Source organism: Schistocerca nitens, chromosome 2, assembly GCF_023898315.1.
Source record: "Schistocerca nitens isolate TAMUIC-IGC-003100 chromosome 2, iqSchNite1.1, whole genome shotgun sequence".
Taxonomy (NCBI): Eukaryota; Metazoa; Arthropoda; class Insecta; order Orthoptera; family Acrididae; genus Schistocerca; species Schistocerca nitens.
The window spans coordinates 118,650,161-118,674,484 of record NC_064615.1 but is presented as its reverse complement, the minus strand read 5'-3'; the positions used below and the strand labels follow the sequence as shown (position 1 = coordinate 118,674,484).

At 39.2% G+C, this 24,324-nt stretch overlaps 1 protein-coding gene across 4 annotated transcripts in view; it reads right to left on the bottom strand.

Annotated features, from left to right (window-relative positions):
* The window catches only part of LOC126235795 (regulator of chromosome condensation), a 136,513-nt gene that overhangs the window by 7,475 nt on the left and 104,714 nt on the right, over positions 1–24,324 (bottom strand). For all 4 annotated transcript variants that reach the window (XM_049944610.1, XM_049944611.1, XM_049944609.1 and 1 more), the window contains 2 exons: positions 7,643–7,756; positions 721–879 (listed from right to left, as the gene is read on the bottom strand). In XM_049944610.1, the coding sequence (XP_049800567.1) occupies positions 721–879; positions 7,643–7,756 (273 nt within the window). The remainder of the gene's footprint in view (positions 1–720; positions 880–7,642; positions 7,757–24,324) is intronic.

Here is a 24,324-nt window from a genome sequence, read left to right as displayed (position 1 = left end):
GAGTGTGCGCTGATATGAAACTTCCTGGAAGATTGAAACTGTGTGCCCGACCGAGATTCGAACTCGGGACCTTTGCCTTTCGCGGGCAAGTGCTCTACCAACTGAGCTACCGAAGCACGACTCACGCCCGGTACTCACAGCTTTACTTCTGCCAGTACCTCGTCTCCTACCTTCCAAACTTTACAGAAGCTCTCCTGCGAACCTTGCAGAACTAGCACTCCTGAAAGAAAGGATATTGCGGAGACATGGCTTAGCCACAGCCTGGGGGATGTTTCCAGAATGAGATTTTCATATCAGCGCACACTCCGCTGCAGAGTGAAAATCTCATTCTGGAAACATCCCCCAGGCTGTGGCTAAGCCATGTCTCCGCAATATCCTTTCTTTCAGGAGTGCTAGTTCTGCAAGGTTCGCAGGAGAGCTTCTGTAAAGTTTGGAAGGTAGGAGACGAGGTACTGGCAGAAGTAAAGCTGTGAGTACCGGGCGTGAGTCGTGCTTCGGTAGCTCAGTTGGTAGAGCACTTGCTCGCGAAAGGCAAAGGTCCCGAGTTCGAATCTCGGTCGGGCACACAGTTTTAATCTGCCAGGAAGTTTCATAGTAAATAAACTTGGGAAACTATTTTGTTGTAGTTGTACTGTGTCAAAGGTAAATGTTGGAAGTGATACTGTGAAACTAATTTATAAAAATAATAGGAATTTATCTTTCTAAAAAACATGAACCAACCTTTATCATTTACAGCAAATGACACTGCTGCACCACATGCAATGTCAGTGCATTTCATCCCAATAAGTTTTGGTATAGCAGTAGGTGTAGTGATGTCTTCACAGTCTTTGCCTAATCCAAGGCGCCCATAATCTTTACGACCAATGACATAAACACCACCTAAAACATACAACATTTATGCCTTAATTAATCATGTCAGTATTCGAAACAAATTTCATCATGCCATGAAGTAAACTGAAAAAGGTGTCACCTGAGTACAGCTTACACACTGAAGAAAAACTGCAGGCACCTATACACAAGTAAATTCATGGCAAATGTGTGTTACCCGTATAAGAAAAGAATTGGTCGGTTCTGAGCAGTACAGATGAAACCAACACTTAATTACAACTTCACAAATGAAATGGTTGTCTCAAGCAAGTAACAAACATATTAAAAATAGTTGGCTGAAAACCGTTTCCTGTAAGAACTGGCCACGAAAATCGCCAAAGCCCCTAAGGTTTGTACTGGGATAGCCCTTCAGTGAGTCTCACTTATCTTCACAACTGAGCAGTCACTGGTGAATGCTGGAAGTATGAATAAATAATTGAATTAATGGATTCTACTTGAGCACAACACTTTCAAAATGGTAACTGAGTTATGATAACTTCACTGACAAATTTTTGTGTTTGTACTTGTTCAAGACATAAGGGACATTACAGACTTTCCATCTTCAATTATGTTCACCCATACGTGATCCAAAGAATACCAATCTCCTAATGCAAAATTATGAAAAGGATTGTTGCAACTCACTATATAGTGGAGATGCTGAGTCACAGATAGGCACAACAGAAAGACTGTCAGAAAGTGAGCTTTAGGCCATCAATGCCTTTCTTAAAAATACACACACACACGCACACAAGCACATGCACACAGGCATGCGCGCACGACCAGTCTCTGGCTGCTGGGGCCAGACTGCATGGTCTTATCAGCCAGACAAGGGTCGCGTGTGTGTGTGTGTGTGTGTGTGTGTGTGTGTGTGTGTGTGATTTATCCATTTTCAACGAAAGCCTTGTTGGCCTAAAGCTAGCTTTCTGACGGTGTTTTTGTTGTGCCTATCTGTGACTTAGCAGCTCCACAATATAGGGAGTAGCAAATACCCTTTCCATAATACTGTTACATTCTATTCTGGATTTTCCACTGTTTGATTGACTCTCCTAATTCAATACAACTATCAAAAAGAAAAAAAACATATTTGAAGATTAAAAAATTTCCTGTGCAATTTTAGGTAGAATACATTTTGGCTTATTAACATATTTGCCGGTAGGTTTGTAATCGTAAAGTTGATAGTTCGAATCTCATTAGCAGCAAATTTATTAACTTCCATATTTGTAAACATATGGAAATGTTTCTTGACAAATATTAACTAAGCTTTTCAATAAAAATTATTTTTTTTTACATTCTTAACTGCTATATATGCGAATGTTCACAATAAATTCTAAAGTTTAGTGTAAAAAATGAAAAATGACATAGAAAATAAAATATATTTTCACTTCTAGGTAACACTGAAGTACATAATTTTTATATTTTTTAAAGGAATTTTGCATGTCTGTATCAAATTCTAATCTATTTCACAAGACACACAGTCATGTCAGTTAGCAAATCTTACATAAATATTCAGTGAACATCAGTGAGATATGCTTCAAGAACAATGAGGAGATTGAAGTTTTGTAGTTTAGTAATTAAATGAAATATTATGTGGATGTTAACTTCTTCAATCCATTCAGGGCTTGTGACATTTCAAGATCACATTCCTCCCATATTGTGTTGTGCTGAAATGGCATTGCCCACTTCCTATTATAGATATTGGTGCCAGTGGGAATTTAAATCTTGTAATAGATACTCTAAAACAATTTACTTACCACTTGGGCCAGAGAGTTTACACCCTCATCAAAACAAAGACTTATGAGCTGAAGTATGAAATTACTCTTGCCTTATGGCTTCCAAAGTAAGTTGCAGTTTCCACAACAATTATTGGCTGACACCACTGGTCCTCCCCCAACACCTTCACCACACAGATATGCAAAAAAGCTCACAAACTCCGCCAGTCTGCAACAATGCCTCCTTTCATACAACAGCTGATTAGCATAACTTTTGAACCTCTGACAGGTCACCCATGATGTGATGGCAGTGAACTAAAGTATACAAACAGCCTGTCAGGTTCCTAGCATTCCTACTTTGCTGATGCACATAATGTGACATACACATGCAATTCCAGACATCAAATGTCTAGGGTGTGGTCATAATATACTGTAATTTAACTCAACTGCATACTCAATTAATTGGAAAAATACAAGAGAGGATTCAATCAACTAAAAGTATTTGTATCTGCTTACAAAATAAAAAAAAATCATTTATGTTTTTATAATCACCAGATAACTAAACCTGTCCTATTCCAAAGAAATAAAAGACACAAAAGTTAGTGTGGATGCTGCTGGTTTGAAAACTGACAAGGCAAAACAAAAAATCTGAGGAGCGGCCCCATGGGTGGGACCAACTTTTTGTAGCCATGAATATGGCAGTGTACGTTAGAAGGATGATGTTTGGTTTGTGGGGCACTCAACTGTGTAGTTATCAGTGCCCGTACAAATTCCCAATCTTTGCTCAGTCCAATCTTACCACTTTCATGAATGATGATGAAATGATGAGGACAACACAAACACCCAGTTATCTCGAGGCAGGTGAAAATCCCTGACCCCGCCAAGAATTGAACCCGGGATCCCGTGCTCAGGAAGCGAGAGCGCTACCACGATACCACGAGCTGCAGACAGTGTACGTTACGGTCTCCAGTATTACAATCTGCAACCATACACCAAAGTGGGTGCTAAATTGCAAGTAATCGATGAAAATGAATTTAACTTGTTTCTCTAGAGTCTAGACCTTGTAGTGTTCAGCAGAATGGTGGCATAGCACAGTAGTTAAGATACATTCCTAATGTGCAGCATGCTTTGGGTTTGAATCCCACAGGTGCACTGAAACAATTTTTAAATCTTCATAAAGATGACTGACTGTTGTTTTTATTCAACTACTCGGTTTAGATGTAACTTTTAAAAATATCTAATCTTTTGCTGTGTCATTATTTCATAACACTGACTTTATTTACTCTCATTTTTCCTTCCAAATTATTTTTTTTTCCTTTGAAATCTCTGTGTATGTTATTTTAATTGTTTTTATATATCAACTCCAATTTCATTTCATCTATTTTATCATTCTACACAGGTGTTCATAATATTGAATCCATTATTTCCATTCCTCATTTTGCTTGAATTTTGTGTTATTTATAATCCTTTCTTCTGATTAAATCTTCATCTGCATTAATGTGTCCATAGTGCAATGTTAGATTATTTTATCTTTAGTTTTTTTTAATCAATAGATCAGCATTTTGAAACATTTAAATATCATGATGATAAATAAAAATAATTAAAATCACATGCACAAAGATTCCAAATAAAAATGGAGGGGGGGTGGGGAAAGAAGAAAAGAGCAAAATAGAAGCCAGAACGATGATGAAAGTTAACACATCAAAAGATTAGAAATTAAAAGAGTTACATTAAAACCAATTAACTGAATAAAAATAATGATACAAATAATTTTGATAAACATTCAAAAATAAAATATTTCAAAGCAGTTGACGGAAATCAAAGATACAAGCTTTCTGCACATCAGAAGTGTACCTGCACTGTGCCACACCAGCATTCTGCGTAACACTATTATTTGAAGGCTCTATATGATCAAATGAAATTATTTTTCATCAATTACTTGCAAATGAGGACCCACTTTGATAACTCGCTGCAGGATTTGATACCTGAGGCCCTAACTTACACCATCAGACAGATGGCTTCAAAAAGTCAATCCAACTCCTGAGGATCTCCCTTTAAGCATAAAAATAATTCTTGCCACCTGCTAACAAATTAAGAAAAAACAGCAACAACGGTAGTAGTAGTAGTAGTTGTTGTTGTTGTAATAGATGTTTTATTTATCTGTGGATCACTTAGACAAGGATGTTTGACATGTCACGGTATTACAGATTAAGAATGTATAAGAATAAGCACCGTATTTACTCGAATCTAAGCCGCACTTTTTTTCCTTTTGTAATCCAAAAAACCGTCTGCAGCTTAGAATTGAGTGCAAAGTAAGTGGAAGTTCTAGAAAATGTTGGTAGGTGCCGCCACAACTAACTTCTGCCGTCGAATATATGTAGCGCTATACGGGCATGCTTTGCAGGCACAAAGATAAATACTGGCACCAAAACCTCTGCGTCAGTAAATAAATTAAAAGAAAAGGTAGAAGAATGTAAACATTATGCCATGTATTCTTTTGTGTTTGCTGCTATCTCGTTTAAATCCTGTATGCCTAATAAACTACGAAACTAGAGTGAGACAACAGCAAATGCGGAAGAATATAAATATCATGTCACGTTTATATTCGCATTATTCTTATGCTGAATAGTGATACAGTCAGAAATGAAGCACGGCAACTGACTAGATTTTTAAATCTAAGATGACTAATTTCTGTGCAGAATGTAATGTACTAAAGAGGCGTCTGCAAAGATTTTCAAACGGAGAAAATTTTTTGCTAAACTCTCGTTAAGAACATCTTCTATCATACGCAGTCTATTATTTGGTTCTTGTTGATCACTGTCAAAGAAAGCAGCAGTGTAAGTAACAACAAATAGCAGTCTCTTGCTATTGTTTCACTAATGAGACAATTCCTCTCTTTTTTTTTTTTAATTGTAAGCTGCGGTAGTGCGCACTAAAGCAAGCCATGCCGCGAGCAGCGACAGGTCATAAACACTCATTATCAGAGAGCGACAAACAATGCATGACACAGTACAATAATGCATTTTCAGCTTAGAGTGGTGTAAACACCTTTAACAAAGAAAACGGCACTTATCAGATCAAAGCAAAATAAGCAATCGATTCAAACCAGACAAAGCACGTGAAAAAGGAAGGGTACCCGTATAAATATGGACGGAGCACCTGACACATAGCAATGGTTACTTGGTAAAGCTTAACTGTTAAGCTTACGACTCGAACGAAACTACTGTAGCTGTATCTTCAACCATTCGACCTAAATTGTGTCTCATGTTACAATGGACCAACTTTGTTTCAATTTGGAGGTGTGGTTTAAAACTTTCCTCTACCCTTGAATTTCGAGTCTCAAATTTCAGGTGCGGCTTAGATTTGGGAAATTATTTTTTCCTTGATTTCGAGTCTCATTTTTCAGGTGCGGCTTAGATTTGAGTAAATACGGCAATCCATAAATAAAAGCATTTACATACTTCCTAGTTCAACAAGAATGGGACATGGCTTTACAGTACAAAACATTTTTGGCATTTACTATAAAACCAAATAATGTAAATGAACATGAACTTATCTATGTTATATGGAATATTTTCAGGATTCTGACTGTATTTTGAATTTAACGGAATAATTTATGCTGCTTCAGAACATTTTTTACTAATATTTAAGTAGCACAATGTGTTTTGGCAGCATGGTGCCATTGTCAGGTGCATTCCAGTTACACGTACATTATATTATCTGAAGTGTGATTAGATTCATTTGCCATAGATGCCACTGTGGTTGTTAGTCTAAATACAATCATATACAGAAAGATACATACATTTTTGTGAGCATCTTTCTCTACAGGATTCTACTTTGAAACAACCTCAGTGGCACACACAACAAATGGACCTAATCACACTTCAGATTGATATAACATACATTTAACTGGAATGCAAATGATGGCAGCATGCTCCTGAAACACACGATGCTAATTCAATATCATAAAAAAGTTACTTAAGCAGTAGAAATTATATGATAAATTTTAGAATATAAATAAGCTGCTCCTACATGTTTCATGAATTAAAATAAACTCTGGCTTACGAGTAAGCACAACTGTGGCAACAATTATAAAAATTGTATCCACAAAAAAGTAAAGAAGAAACTGTGATGCCAAAAGAATGAATAATAAAGAAAAATACAGTTGAAGCTTGCATATGCAAGTTATTTACCATACACTGAATCTGCAGAATGGGACATTATTTTTTCCTTGATTTCGAGTCTCATTTTTCAGGTGCGGCTTAGATTTGAGTAAATACGGCAATCCATAAATAAAAGCATTTACATACTTCCTAGTTCAACAAGAATGGGACATGGCTTTACAGTACAAAACATTTTGGCATTTACTATAAAATCAAATAATGTAAATGAACATGAAGTTATCTATGTTATATGGAATGTTTTCAGGATTCTGACTGTATTTTGAATTTAACGGAATAATTTATGCTGTTTCAGAACATTTTTTACTAATATTTAAGTAGCACAATGTGTTTTGGCAGCATGGTGCCATTATCAGGTGCATTCCAGTTACACGTACATTATACTATCTGAAGTGTGATTAGATTCACATTTGCCATAGATGCCACTGTGGTTGTTTGTCTAAATACAATCATATACAGAAAGATACAGACATACATGCTACTCTGGCTTACGAGTAAGCACAACTGTGGCAACAATTATAAAAATTGTATCCACAAAAAAAGTAAAGAAGAAACTGTGATGCCAAAAGAATGAATAATAAAGATAAATACAGTTGAAGCTTGCATATGCAAGTTATTTACCATACACTGAATCTGCAGAAGACTAACAATGCTCTACATATGACATTTAAATATATGTTGATGGAAAACCACCTGAATATTGGGATTATAACAACAAAATTATGGTTAAAATGTGGCAAAACATTTGTCACAGAATAGCGTGAATGCATCAGATAATTGAAAAAGAAGGTGTAGCAAACTTCTCCTGTCTGTTATGTCCCACTGAAACTAACACTGCAGTTGTTCTGTAATGAACACTTTGAAATTGATAAGAAGTTTTCTTACCTTCATTATCACGAGCCAATGTATGGTGTTGCCCTCCGCATATCTGTGACCATAATTTTTCCGAAAATGAGGGTGATATCACTGGATGAAAGTGGCACACTTGATTCTCTACACCTGTTGAAGGAAAACTTGAATCAAAAATAAATTTCAATGAACACAGCACATTACATGCCTTGCAAGACAGTTACAAAGGAGCAGCGGCTGAGAGCTGTGGTTTGAGCTTGGATTGTATGATTATGAAGGACCATTATGGTGAGGCTGAGGAACTTGATAAAGTTGGGCACGATGAAGGTTCTTGCAATAGGGTGGGTGACAGACCATGATGCCAATTTTCATGGAAAGTTCAGTACACAGGATATCACGCCAGGCAAGATTTCACAAAATGATGTGGATTCCAGTTTTGCAAGATTTCATACAATACAAGCCCAAATCAAACTTGACAGCCTCTACTGTTGTTGTTGTTGTTGTTGTGGCCTTCAGTCCTGAGACTGGTTTGATGCAGCTCTCCATGCTACCCTATCCTGTGCAAGCTTCTTCATCTCCCAGTACTTACTGCAACCCACATCCTTCTGAATCTGCTTAGTGTATTCATCTCTTGGTCTCCCTCTACGATTTTGACCCTCCACGCTGCCCTCCAATGCTAAATTTGTGATCCCTTGATGCCTCAGAACATGTCCTACCAACCGGTCCCTTCTTCTAGTCAAGCTGTGCCACAAACTTCTCTTCTCTCCAATCCTATTCAATACCTCCTCATTAGTTACGTGATCTACCCACCTTATCTTCAGCATTCTTCTGTAGCACCACATTTCGAAAGCTTCTATTCTCTTCTTGTCCAAACTGGTTATCGTCCATGTTTCACTTCCATACATGGCTACACTCCATACAAATACTTTCAGAAACGACTTCCTGACACTTAAATCTATACTCGATGTTAACAAATTTCTCTTCTTCAGAAACGCTTTCCTTGCCATTGCCAGTCTACATTTTATATCCTCTCTACTTCGACCATCATCAGTTATTTTACTCCCTAAATAGCAAAACTCCTTTACTACTTTAAGAGTCTCATTTCCTAATCTAATTCCCTCAGCATCACCCGATTTAATTTGACTACATTCCATTATCCTCGTTTAGCTTTTGTTGATGTTCATTTTATATCCTCCTTTCAAGACACTGTCCATTCCGTTCAACTGCTCTTCCAAGTCCTTTGCTGTCTCTGACAGAATTACAATGTCATCGGCGAACCTCAAAGTTTTTACTTCTTCTCCATGAATTTTAATACCTACTCCAAATTTTTCTTTCGTTTCCTTAACTGCTTGCTCAATATACAGATGGAATAACATCGGGGAGAGGCTACAACCCTGTCTCACTCCTTTCCCAACCACTGCTTCCCTTTCATGCCCCTCAACTCTTATTACTGCCATCTGGTTTCTGTACAAATTGTAAATAGCCTTTCGCTCCTTGTATTTTACCCCTGCCACCTTCAGAATTTGAAAGAGAGTATTCCAGTTAACGTTGTCAAAAGCTTTCTCTAAGTCTACAAATGCTAGAAACGTAGGTTTGCCTTTCCTTAATCTTTCTTCTAAGATAAGTCGTAAGGTCAGTATTGCCTCACGTGTTCCAACATTTCTACGGAATCCAAACTGATCTTCCCCGAGATCCGCTTCTACCAGTTTTTCCGTTCGTCTGTAAAGAATTCGCGTTAGTATTTTGCAGCTGTGACTTATTAAACTGATAGTTCGGTAATTTTCACATCTGTCAACACCTGCTTTCTTTGGGATTGGAATTATTATATTCTTCTTGAAGTCTGTGGGTATTTCGCCTGTCTCATACATCTTGCTCACCAGATGGTAGAGTTTTGTCATGACTGGCTCTCCCAAGGCCATCAGTAGTTCTAATGGAATGTTGTCTACTCCCGGGGCCTTGTTTCGACTCAGGTCTTTCAGTGCACTGTCAAACTCTTCACGCAGTATCTTATCTCCCATTTCGTCTTCATCTACATCCTCTTCCATTTCCATAATATTGTCCTCAAGTACATCGCCCTTGTATAAACCCTCTATATACTCCTTCCACCGTTCTGCCTTCCCTTCTTTGCTTAGAACTGGGTTGCCATCTGAGCTCTTGATAATCATACAAGTGGTTCTCTTCTCTCCAAAGGTATCTTTAATTTTCCTGTAGGCAGTATCTATCTTACCCCTAGTGAGACAACCCTCTACATCCTTACATTTGTCCTCTAGCCATCCCTGCTTAGCCATTTTGCACTTCCTGTCGATCTCATTTTTGAGACGTTTGTATTCCCTTTTGCCTGCTTCATTTACTGCATTTTTATATTTTCTCCTTTCATCAATTAAATTCTATATTTCTTCTGTTACCCAAGGATTTCTATTAGCCCTCGTCTTTTTACCTACTTGATCCTCTGCTGCCTTCACTACTTCATCCCTCAGAGCTACCCATTCTTCTTCTACTGTATTTCTTTCCCCCATTCCTGTCAATTGTTCCCTTATGCTCTCCCTGAAACTCTCTACAACCTCTGGTTCTTTCAGTTTAGCCAGGTCCCATCTCCTTAAATTCCCACCTTTTTGCAGTTTCTTCAGTTTCAATCTGCAGTTCATAACAAACAGATTGTGGTCAGAATCCACATCTGCCGCTGGAAATGTCTTACAATTTAAAACCTGGTTCCTAAATCTCTGTCTTACCATTATGTAATCTATCTGATACCTTTTAGTATCTCCAGGATTCTTCCAGGTATACAACCTTCTTTTATGATTCTTGAACCAAGTGTTAGCTATGATTAAGTTATGCTCTGTGCAAAATTCTACAAGGCGGCTTCCTCTTTCATTTCTTCCCCCCAATCCATATTCACCTACTATGTTTCCTTCTCTCCCTTTTCCTACTGACGAATTCCAGTCACCCATGACTATTAAATTTTCGTCTCCCTTCACTACCTGAATAATTTCTTTTATCTCGTCATACATTTCATCAATTTCTTCATCATCCGCAGAGCTAGTTGGCATATAAACTTGTACTACTGTAGTAGGCATGGGCTTTGTGTCTATCTTGGCCACAATAATGCGTTCACTATGCTGTTTGTAGTAGCTAACCCGCACTCCTATTTTTTTATTCATTATTAAACCTTCTCCTGCATTACCCCTATTTGATTTTGTATTTATAACCCTGTAATCACCTGACCAAAAGTCTTTTTCCTCCTGCCACCGAACTTCACTAATCCCCACTACATTTAACTTTAACCTATCCATTTGCCTTTTTAAATTTTCTATCCTACCTGCCCGATTAAGGGATCTGACATTCCATGCTCCGATCCGTAGAATGCCAGTTTTTTTTCTCCTGATAACGACGTCCTCTTGAGTAGTCCCCGCCCGGAGATCCGAATGGGGGACTATTTTACCTCCGGAATATTTTACCCAAGAGGACGCCATCATCATTTAATCATACAGTAAAGCTGCATGTCCTCGGGAAAAATTACGGCTGTAGTTTCCCCTAGCTTTCAGCCGTTCGCAGTACCAGCACACCAAGGCCGGTTTGGTTAATGTTACAAGGCCAGATCAGTCAATCATCCAGACTGTTGGCCCTGCAACTACTGAAAAGGCTGCTGCCCCTCTTCAGGAACCACATGTTTGTCTGGCCTCTCAACAGATACCCCTCCGTTGTGGTTGCACCTATGGTACGGCCATCTGTATCGCTGAGGCACGCAAGCCTCCCCACCAACGGCAAGGTCCATAGTTCATGGGGGAAGAGCCTCTACTGCTTTTGCAAAATTCTTTTACTCTGTGAGCACAACTCCCTTAATGTTATCACTGCAGTAGCAACACTTGACCTTTAACAGTTGGAGCAGCACTGTCAGCACTATGTGAGACAGCTGTCCCAGCTACTCCTATCTTATGCCCACATGTGATTACCACAGGCCAAGATAGTACCTACCATTTCAAACAAACACAACCACACCCCTCCCCCAATCAACCCATCAACTCCCTGACCACGTCTCACAGAATTACTGCGCCTTCCATATCCCTGAAATCTTCCCTCCACACTCCATGAAACATCCTGCCCCTGAATACTCATCGCATAAAACTGTTGTCACCCTTTCTGCCAGTCTCAGTACTTTCTGAAGCAACCACACTGAACTCAAATTACCTTTCCTATACTCATTCTCCATAGTCAAAATATTTCTTCACCTCACACCCCACTGACAACCACCAACAGAAACCCCATACAGAATCAGTTTGAACCTCCCTACAATTTAGATCCTCCTCTCCTTCCAAAGAGTTATCCCCTGGTTACCTTTCAGGAATTGCTCACATACAACCTGTCCTCTCCTTCCTTTCCTAAATCACTCCATCATTAGTCCAACATCACACGTAATGGAACACACAGCTATCAGTAAACTGACAACCAATCAAAACCCTATCATCCTTCGAACAGACAAAGGGCGCCACCACAATTGTCATTAATCTTAGTACATGGCTGAAGGTATCTGAGAACTTTCCGACACTTCTGCATGCGAACTTCATGACCATGATCCCATTTTAGAAATCTAACAGGACCTCCTCTGGCCAGTTTGTCCCGAAAGGCAGAGACAATGGTCATGTGTGTGTAAGCTGCATTTGTGTAAATGGACGTATGTGATGTCTATTTCAGAAGAAAGCCTTCTGGTCTAAAGCTTAGCTATTTAGTAGTCTTTTTCTTGTGCCTATCTGTGACTCAACATATCTGTTTCATGGTGAGTAGCAATCTTTCCTTTTCATAACATTGTCTTTATTACTTCATAACATTGTCTTTATTATGTATGAAGGTTTCTTATGGAGCACATTCTGTCATGGTAGTTCTTTTTATTTGCTTGAGGTATTCCTCAAGGGCATCACACAGCGATGATAACAATAATGTCAACATGTTAAATCTTTCGGTAATAGCATTTTCTTTAACGAACATAATAACATGAATATGATGTCAGGCAAAGACATATGCTTATCTCTTAACTGATATTTAGTCAACATGTAATAAAGTTGAATTGTGGCTCTAAGTTGCCTGGAGACGGATTGGCATCTAATCAAGATTTAAGAAGGTTTCACCTAGTTGGGATTCTGACAAATAGTACAGGGTAGATGGTAATACACACATCAACTGAATTCCCACACGTGGTGACCCTGGAGTGAAATGAACCTGGAAGAAAAGATTAAACTGAGGCTCAAAATCAAGAATACTTCACAAACTCTGGAAATATTTGCCACAAGAAGAAGACTGGTATGAAAATAGACCACTTCAATTAAGAAAGGCAATACAAACCACATTCAAAGATGAGTTACATATATTATTGGGCTTATATAATTAATTTCAAAGTTTATGATATGAATACAATAGAGGGAAACATTCCAAGTGGGAAAAATATATCTAAAAACAAGGATGATGTGACTTACCAAACGAAAGTGCTGGCAGGTCGATAGACACACAAACAAACACAAACATACACACAAAATTCAAGCTTTCGCAACCAACGGTTGCTTCGTCAGGAAAGAGGGAAGGAGAGGGGAAGATGAAAGGACGTGGGTTTTAAGGGAGAGGGTAAGGAGTCATTCCAATCCCGGGAGCGGAAAGACTTACCTTAGGGGGAAAAAAGAACAGGTATACACTCGCACACACACACTTAGGGGGAAAAAAAGGACAGGTATACACTCGCGCACACACACACATATCCCTGTGTGTGCAAGTGTATACCTGTCCTTTTTTCCCCCTAAGGTAAGTCTTTCCGCTCCCGGGATTGGAATGACTCCTTACCCTCTCCCTTAAAACCCACATCCTTTCATCTTCCCCTTTCCTTCCCTCTTTCCTGACGAAGCAACCGTTGGTTGCGAAAGCTTGAATTTTGTGTGTATGTATGTGTTTGTTTGTGTGTCTATCGACCTGCCAGCACTTTCGTTTGGTAAGTCACATCATCTTTGTTCTTAGATATAATTTCAAAGTTTAATGTAAAATAACTCTTGCTTCAGCAACACAGTCAACATAATGTCACTAAGCAAACAAATAGCGAAATTATCACAAAATAAAATTATTCAATAAGTGCTTATTAATCAAAATTAGAGAGATGAGCACAACAAAGACCATTCACAAACATACAAAGTGGTTTAACTGAAGACAAAGATTATCCAATCATAACCAAGAAAAACTAGTGTTATGTTTGCAAAGACAGGTACAAGTAAATCATTCATATCAACAATGCTTTGAAGCAGCAGAACCAGCCAGAGCAACGCAGGTTGGCAGTCTCCTGTGGGGTTACAGTTTGCCACATCACCACAAGACTTCACTAGCAGCAGCAGCAGCAGCAGCAGCAGCAGATGACAACGAAGCAGTGTGTTACAACCAAAGACAAAGCAACCCGTGAATGCAATAACAACAATTTCTTTTTTCTTTTAAAGTGAAGTATTGTGATTTTTTGTTGATACATATGTGTTTGGGATGTTACATATTTCAGGAATATAATACACACAATACAATAAAAGACTTACCAGTAGCTTTTGCTGGTAGGATGCTTATGCATCATGAATGGAATTTTAATATAACAGAAAAAGAAACTTATCTCTTTAGTATGAGTGTTCAAGAAATTTAAATAGCTTTTAGCAGGAAATGAAACAGTAATACACACTAATCATACTGCATTAACATTTCTACATAAGAGAATTATAACACAGTAGACTTACAAGATGCGCTCTTTTTCTACAGGAATTTAGATTTTCTATTACATACACAAGAGGACAATATAACGTAGTACCAGATGCACTATCTAGACTACCTGCAGGACTTACGCAAATCAAGATGTAAAAGAAAGAAACTTTGCAATTTATTTTTTAAAGGTTAATACATATGAAAAAGAGAGAGCTTTCTGTTACAGTTTAGAAAAAGAACAAAGACAATATGTACATGTAAAAACTCAAATTGATAACTTACAACAAGACAATGTAAATACCAGTAACTAGTGGAAACTGCACAAGAGAATCTTATTCCATAGGAAGAATAATGCTGCAAAATGGTTACTATGCATACCACAAGAAAGCATAAAATTACTAACTTAGTACGTACTGATAGGTTATGTACACTTTGATCCTAAGAAACTTATGATGCATATGAATAAGTACTATTATTTTAGAAATATGAGTCAGCAAGTAAAGATAATATTAAAATCTTGCAAGACTTGTCAAAACTTAAAGTGCATACCGCTGGAGTACACTTGATACTGTAGCGAATTTTTTTGGGCTGGCTATGGAAGTTATTGGCAATGAATGTTTACAGTCCATTACCTCGAGGCTGGAAGGAATATGACATTTCTTTGATGTGTTAGAAAGCCGGTCCAAGTTGGTTAAACTATATCCACTCAAAAGAGCAACAACCAATAGTATGTTAACTAAAATAACAGATCATTGCTTTAAAAATGTTGGTAAAGCTAACAAGGGAAACCTTTGATCTTGGATACTCTGAGCTGCATGAAACCATGCTTAGATTAAAGTTCGATCATAAAAACAACAGTGGTCTGTGTCATTTCCATGCAAAACTTCGCCCTTGTCTGCTAGCACCACAAGACAGTGGTATGTTGTATCTGCACTAACAAGTGCTCAAGTTGTGTGAAGAGCATAGCTGCAGTACAAATGCGTTTGAGTGTTTGCATGGGGGTTACTGTATAAATTGTATACAGCGATATCATGAAGAGAATTAATAGTATAAATGTGGTAAAAATATTAGGGACAAAGTTGCGAGATGCTGGATATGGCACTGAAATTAGGGTCGTCTACAGAGTTTTCACGGATATATAACACAGTAAATCAAAAATATAATAGGGATGACACAGAAATAAATGACATTATGCTGGATAGATATACTGATTTTGAAGGACAGGAAGAACCTGAACCGAAGGTAGCTGTTCAGGTAGTACATGACTCATCTCCATACCAACAGGAATAGTTCAGTCAAGGTGAGTATGGGCTATCACCACCCAATCAGTCGAGGCCAGTGTATTAGAAGATGTCTATGAGAGCGTACTAGGGAATATTTATGAAGACTATTACAATCATGGCTTCAATTCCTATAGTAAACTAATGAGGCACTATAAGAGCGTCAAAAGTAAATCAGATTACAGATTAATTCTAAATTATGTATCTAACAAAAGGCAAGCAGGATCTCATTTCAAAAGAGACAGACTGCTGCAATTACACATTATACTGATCTACAGTTCACTATTGCCATCTGCAAATGTGAGCACTACAAGTGTCTACAGTAGTTGGCTTGGGCAATTTCAAAGCTTCGATTTCTTTTATCAATAAACTTAAGGTTGAATAAGTCATTTCATACAGACATATTATCATACTTGTCACACATAAGGACATAGAAGATGGTAGTAGTATACGTCAGAAGGAGTAACAGATTGTGGATGAAGTGAACATGTTTATGACAAAACAGGGTGTGGAGAAAGGAAATGTTTGAAACAGTGACCAGAGCTGATTCCAGTGTGAAATATCTTCATTATTAACACTGTCTGTCAGAGGAGAGGAAACTACAGCTATACCCAGGTCAGAATAACAAAGTTACTGAGAGCGAAGCACAGCTGAGTGTGGAAGGAGGCAATGTTGTCGGTTTGCCAGTGCATGCGCGCTTATTTTGGCTGTAGTAGCAACAGCTGTGTAGATCCTTACTGGACTATCTCCTCACACCGCCTTTTAATGTGCGGTGTTGAGTTCACTTTACAGGTTCATTATATCCTTGTGGCTTAACAAATACATTGCCATGTGTAAAATGATTGTTCCTACTATTCGTATACCTCAACAAAAGCAACAGGAACTGCACTGTTTTTACAATAATCAAAATGAATCACATTCATTTGTCTTATTCGATTCGTAACTAGTATTAAAATGGATCTGAACTGTTAATATAAATACAATAACTAACGACATTAAAATAACATAAACCGGCTCAAATGGCTCTGAGCACTATGGGACTCAACATCTTAGGTCATAAGTCCCCTAGAACTTTAGAACTACTTAAACCTAACTAACCTAAGGACATCACACACACCCATGCCCGAGGCAGGATTCGAACCTGCGACCGCAGCAGTCCCGCGGTTCCGGACTGCAGCGCCAGAACCACTAGACCACCGCGGACATAAACCGCTTGACAACTTAACCAATCACTGTAGTATGCATGTAGTTACACACTCGTGCACATGAGTATTCCTTCATAATGATGTGAGATTTGTTGTGCAGCTGCAGTACATGCCTGACAGTCAAAAACACAAAATGCAAGCACAAAAATAAAGACAAATTAAGGCAAAGGGCAAATGACACTTATTTAAGAATCTCTTTCTCCCTTGACACTGTCATTATCTGAGCTCTGGTCTGTGGATGAGTCACTTGAATAGCCCAAGGATATAATTATATTTTCAATATGACTCTCCACACACTTCACTTTCCAAGTTTCTTTAACAACCGTTTCTGTGTGGCGCACAGCATTTCTCTACTTATATGGAATCATTGGTGCCCCTGCTTCCTATAACAGCCTTTGAATTTCTACCAAAATGAAGCTTTTGTTATTTGTTGCAACATAATTTTTAATCTGTCAGGGTGTATACGCGGACAAGGCAAAAAAAAATTCCCGGTTAAAAATACACTTTCTCCCGGGTGAAAACACACTTTTTCCGTGTTAAGTGATTTTCCCTCAGAACTGCAAAATTTATCAATTCTTTGAATGGTTATGGTTTCATACACGAGTGTAGAATTTCCCGCCACTTTAGAAAATGAAACTCAGGGAAAAAGACACGTTTTGGAAATATCTTTGTTCTGCACCAACATGTACGCTGCAAATTTTTGTATTACGAAAGTATACATTGGAATTCCACCAGACACTGCATGTTACTTTCCGAATCATTGAAATCTAGACTGTGGTGTGTTTTTGTAAGCCAGTCATAGCTCATGTCACGTGATCTGGCCAGCAGATATTCAGAGCATAGGACACGTGATGTAGTCAGCCAACAGCAACATCTCTGTTAAGTAGCACGAACACACAAACAGGGAAAGTTAACAGCTTAAATTAATATACAAAGTGTTGCCACAAGGAAAGAAAACCTTTCACATATAATGTTGGTCTCTAACGTTAATAAGCTGCAACAGAAGCTAAGCTTTCGCACATAATGTTGATCTTTTTGCGCATGTTACATTTTAAGATATATCACACAAATATGCCAGTAAAATTTTTAATAATGACACAATTGTCAGATCTTCAGGGTTCGAAATTCTTCAAAATGGTTCGTTATCAAAGCGTTGATTTTTAAATGAGAGTCAAACACTCTGTGATTTAAGAAATTCATGGTACAGTCTCGCACATAGTTCAACTTACCTAAAAGGATATTTACTTTGAAAGTAAGCTTTTCAAACCACCATTTGCAATATTTTCCCACTACCTGTTAGAAATAGGTTGGTTTCAGAAGTTGCCAGAGAGCGCAGATAACAGGCGACACCACGCTGGCGCAGCTACCATGACATAGGAAGCCCATATGTACGTACGTGTAAGACATTGAAAGATCATACATTATATCATAAAAGTAACAAGACATCAGTGGATACTCCAAGGGAATCGGAATTTCATGAACCATACTAAAATGTGCACATTTAAAATGCATATTTAAAATGCACATTCGTATGTCCAGATTCCCAATGAAGTAGACCTCGATCAGATACTAAACTTTTCAATGTGGTTTTCTGGATGTAAATTTAATTGGAGCACAAGTACTGTATCATATCATGTTTGGTTCTTTGTTAAGACATCTACATCTACATCTATACTCTGCAAGCCACCTGACGGTGTGTGGCGGAGGGTACCTTGAGTACCTCTATCAGTTCTCCCTTCTATTCCAGTCTCGTATTGTTCGTGGAAAGAAGGATTGTCGGTATGCTTCTGTGTTGGCTCTAATCTCTCTGATTTTATCCTCATGGTCTCTTCGCGAGATATACATAGCAGGGAGCAATATACTGCTTGACTCTTCGGTGAAGGTATGTTCTCGAAACTTCAACAAAAGCCCGTACCGAGCTACTGAGCGTCTCTCCTGTAGAGTCTTCCACTGGAGTTTATCTATCATCTCCGTAACACTTCCGTGATTACTAAATGATCCTGTAACAAATCGCGCTGCTCTCCGTTGGATCTTCTCTATCTCTTCTATCAACCCTATCTGGTACAGATCCAACACTGCTGAGCAGTATTCAAGCAGTGGGCGAACAAGCGTACTGTAACCTACTTCCTTTGTTTTCGGATTGCATTCCCTTAGGATTCTTCCAACGAATCTCAGTCTGGCACCTGCTTTACCAACGATCAACTTTATATGATCATTCCATTTTAAATCACTCCTAATGCGTACTCCCAGATAATTTATGGAATTAACTGCTTCCAGTTGCTGATCTGCTATTTTGTAGCTAAATGATAAGGGATCTGTCTTTCTATGTATTCGCAGCACATTACACTTGTCTACATTGAGATTCAATTGCCATTCCCTGCACCATGCTTCAATTCGCTGCAGATCCTCCTGCATTTCAGTACAATTTTCCATTGTTACAACCTCTCGATATACCACAGCATCATCCGCAAAAAGCCTCAGTAAACTTCCGATGTCATCCACAAGGTCATTTATGTATATTGTGAATAGCAACGGTCCTACGACACTCCCCTCGGCACACCTGAAATCACTCTTACTTCGGAAGACGTCTCTCCATTGAGAATGACATGCTGCGTTCTGTTATCTAGGAACTCTTCAATCCAATCATACAAGTGGTCTGATAGTCCATATGCTCTTACTTTGTTCATTAAACGACTGTGGGGAACTGTATCGAACGCCTTGCGGAAGTCAAGAGACACGGCATCTGCCTGTGAACCCGTGTCTATGACCCTCTGAGTCTCGTGGGCAAATAGCGCGAGCTGGGTTTCAAACGATAGTCTTTTTCGAAACCCATACTGATTCCTACAGAGGAAATTTCTAGTCTCCAGAAAAGTCATTATACTCGAACATAATAAGTGTTCCAAAACTCTACAACTGATCAACGTTAGAGATATAGGTCTATAGTTCTGCACATCTGTTTGACGTCCCTTCTTGAAAACGGGGATGACCTGTGCCCTTTTCCAATCCTTTGGAATGCTACGCTCTTCTAGAGACCTACGGTACACCACTGCAAGAAGGGGCAAAGTTCCTTCGCGTACTCTGTGTAAAATCGAACTGGTATCCTATCAGGTCCAGCAGCCTTTCCTCTTTCCAGCGATTTTAATTGTTTCTCTATCCGTCTGTTGTCTATTTCAATATCTACCATTTTGTCATCTGTGCGACAATCTAGAGAAGGAACTACAGTGCAGTCTTCCTCTGTGAAACAGCTTTGGAAAAAAACATTTAGTATTTCGGCCTTTAGTCTGTCATCCTCCGTTTCAGTACCATTTTGGTCACAGAGTGTCTAGACATTTTGTTTTGAACCACCTACCGCTTTGACATAAGACCAAAATTTCTTAGGATTTTCTGCCAAGTCAGTACATAGAACTTTACTTTCGAATTCATTGAACACCTCTCGCATAGCCCTCCTCACACTACATTTTTCATCGCGTAATTTTTGTTTGTCTGCAAGGCTTTGGCTATGTTTATGTTTGCTGTGAAGTTCCCTTTGCTTCCGCAGCAGTTTCCTAACTCGGTTGTTGTACCACAGTGGCTCTTTTCCATCTCTTACGATCTTGCTTGGCACATACTCATCTAACACATATTGTACGATGGTTCTGAACTTTGTCCACTGATCCTCAACACTATCTGTACTTGAGACAAAACTTTCGTGTTGAGCCGTCAGGTACTCTGAAATCTGCTTTTTGTCACTTTTGCTAAACAGAAAAATCTTCCTACCTTTTTTAATATTTCTATTTACGGCTGAAATCATCGATGAAGTAACCGCTTTATGATCACTGATTCCCTGTTCTGCGTCAACTGTTTCAAATAGTTCGGGTCTGTTTGTCACCAGAAGGTCTAATATGTTATCGCCACGAGTCGGTTCTCTGTTTAACTGCTCAAGATAGTTTTCAGATAAAGCACTTAAAAAAATTTCACTGGATGCTTTGTCCCTGCCACCCGTTATGAACGTTTGAGTCTCCCAGTCTATATCCGGCAAATTAAAATCTCCACCCAGAACTATAACATGGTGGGGAAATCTACTCGAAATATTTTCCAGATTATCCTTCAGGTGCTCAGCCACAACAGCTGCTGAGCCAGGGGGCCTATAGAGACATCCAATTACCATGTCTGAGCCTGCTTTAACCGTGACCTTCACCCAAATTATTTCACATTTCGGATCTACGTCAATTTCCTTCGATACTATTACACTTCTTATCACTATAAACACGCCTCCCCCTTCACTGTCCAGCCTGTCTCTGCGGTATAATTCCAATCTGAGTTTATGATTTCATTACTGTTTACGTCTGGTTTCAGCCAACTTTCTGTCCCTGGTACTATATGGGCATTGTGACCATTTATTAATGAGAGCAGTTCTGGGACCTTTCTATAGACACTCCTGCAGTTTACTATTAGCACATTAATATTGTTAGTCCCTGCTGCATTTCGCCTACTCCTACCATGCCGCGTCTCAGGAGGCGTCTTGTCGGGCCTAGGGAGGGAATTCTCTAACCTAAAAAACCCACGTGTGCACTACACACGTACTCCGCTACCCTTGTAGCCGCTTCCGGCGTGTAGTGCACGCCTGACCTATTCAGGGGGACCCTACATTTCTCCACCCGATAGCGGAGGTCGAGAAATTTGCACCCCAGATCTCCACAGAATCGTCTGAGCCTCTGGTTTAAGCCTTCTACTCGGCTCCAAACCAGAGGACCGCGATCGCTTCTGGAAACGATACTACAAATAGTTAGCTCTGATTCCACCCCGCGAGCGAGGCTTTCCGCCTTCACCAATTCCGCCAACCGTCTGTACGAACTGAGGATAACCTCTGAACCCAGATGGCAGGAGTCATTGGTGCCGTCATGAGCAACAATTTGCAGTCGGGTGCACCCAGTGCTCTCTATCGCCGCCGGCAGGACCTCCTCCACATCTCGGATGAAACCCCCCGGCAAGCAGACAGAGTGAACACTGGCCTTCTTCCCCGACCTTTCAGCTATTTCCCTAAGGGGCTCCATCACCCACCTAACGTTGGAGCTCCCAATAACTAATAAACCCCTCCCCCCATGTGCCTGTTCAGACCTTGCTGAAGGAGCGGCCACATGTCCACTCACAGGCAGAGCGGGTGATGCCACACGGCCAGCCTCCACATTGACCCTCCGCCTCGTGCGCAACGAATGCCGCTGAACCTGCCACTCCCCTTGGGGAGAGGGTGGCCCAACTGCGCCCGGTACCCGCGAAGATGTCTTGACAGCAGGGACAGTGGGTGAAGCATGTAACACCTGGGGTATACCATGTGACGCACCAGACTCCCCACTGCCGCTACAGTCCGAGGCAGCAGCCTGAAGACGGCTGACCGCGGCCATCAACACGTTCAGCTGCTCGCAAACAGTGGCCAGCTCCTCCTGCATCCGTACACAGCAGTCTCACATCCTATCCATCCTAAGACATCAATTTACTGTAGAGAGTTAATCAACTTTTAACTAGACTGCTAATTCACTAAAGGCGGCTAATAGTTGACTAAACTGTGGCTGCTAGACTCTTCTTGTAGAAAACAATGAAAATAGCACTACCTGTCTCTAGACTGTATTGAAGACAAACACTAGCACTACTGGCACTATGGTTGACGAAAGGGACTCTCTCTGACTGTATTCAAAACAAACACGAAATCTATGAAACACTATTACTAGTACTCGACAGTTAAAGCTTCCTAAAAGCAAAAACACATGGAAGAAGAAGTGACAAGTAAGAAAAATACAGTTAATACTTAAATTAACGTAGCTCGCTGCACAGCAGACGTGAAGCAGACGGCCATACGTGCTAGAAACTGAAAACGTGCACTTCAAATGCAGCGAACAGTTGAAACTAGGTACTGTGGAATTAAACATTTCATCTCAAATACATTGACTGCCTCTGTGGAAAAGGTTAATAAAAGTCAAATTTCTTTAGCAAACAGACAAAAATAACTTAATTGTTCTGCAAGGCGACCAATGCTTGGCTGTCAGAAAAGTGGAAATAAAATCAAATCTGAAACTAATAACATATTTTAGGCTTCTGTAATTATGTGAATGTATTTTAATTCACTTGATAGCTCCAGGCCACAGATATCCGTCTTGTTTTCATTTGACGTCAGAGTAAACAAAGGGGAAACAGCAAAATCAATACTAAAAAATTCATAACAATCAATACTAAACAACAATAAACAATAACAATCAATACTTACAAAAAAAAGAAGAAAATTAAAAAAAAGTAAATAAATAAATAAATAATTTTCAAAAATATGATCGTCTTGTAACGCACATGTTTCTGAAAAGTCTGAAACATAAAACGTGTTCGAGGAAATGTAAGACATGTTATTTGGTCTTAAGTGTGCCAAAGTGCAGTGCCACAGCATGAAAATTCAGGACAATTTGTGTAAGGTGGAGTTCATGAAAATAGTGAAGAAAAATAAGCCGCAGTTCCAACAGTATGTTGTGAACGAGGCATCTAAAGAACATGGCCACTAATTTCTTAGGATCCCACCATACCACTGCCACTTTAACACCATCGAAGTGATTTGGGCACAGACAGGGTGTATACGACCCGGGAGATCCGGGAAAAACCCGGGAATTTTTTCATCCAGGAGAAAATCGGGAAAATCCCAGGAATTATTTAGAATTCTGGGAATTTTTCATAGTTTTCTGATGATTTTTTGTAATTTTGACGTAAGAACCGATACTCTATATTATTGTATCCCACTACTGCAAAATAATATTAAACAATAAAACATAAATTACAAAGGAAATGCACCATATACAGCAACGACACACAGTGCTCATGCAAGCGTCTGCCAACAGCAAAATGTGTCAAAGGTTTTAGGAATGCTAAGCAGTGCTTCATAACAACAAATTGATTCCGATGAGCGTGAAGTCACAACTGTTTACATTAGATTCATTTTAGCATTTACGAGCGGGCTCATGCGCATGCGCAGTTGAGTCACATTTGAGTAGTAAATTTTCCCGCTTCTGGTTACAGGAATGTGGCTGTTAGCTGTGCAAGCAGTCGCAGCAAGCAACTGGATGCTACCGGGAAAAGGGGGCGTAAAATTCATATTCTTGAGGTGGGAAAAAGATTTGTTTCACAAAGCGCCTAGCAACCGGCGCACAATGGTCTACTGATTATTCGTATGATTTTGAAACACATCCCTGTAAATACAAATAATACCCAAGACTGATGTGCTTTCTCGAACGGATTACGTCTATTTTGTCACTATCTGCTAGATAAAACAAAATAGGCCTTTCTAATATTGCAGCAATTTTGTAACACACACCAAATAAAAGAGACTATTTTGGCACAAATGGTTATTTTTATAACACGACAGAATATAATTCACGAAGTACCAATATCAAATGCCTGTTAGGACTACTAGAAGCAAAAAGCTGTATGTTAGGAAATAGTTTCACATTTCATTCATATGCACCAGTTTCTCAAGCATGAGATCAAAAAGTAGTAGTACAAAATTTTTGTATAA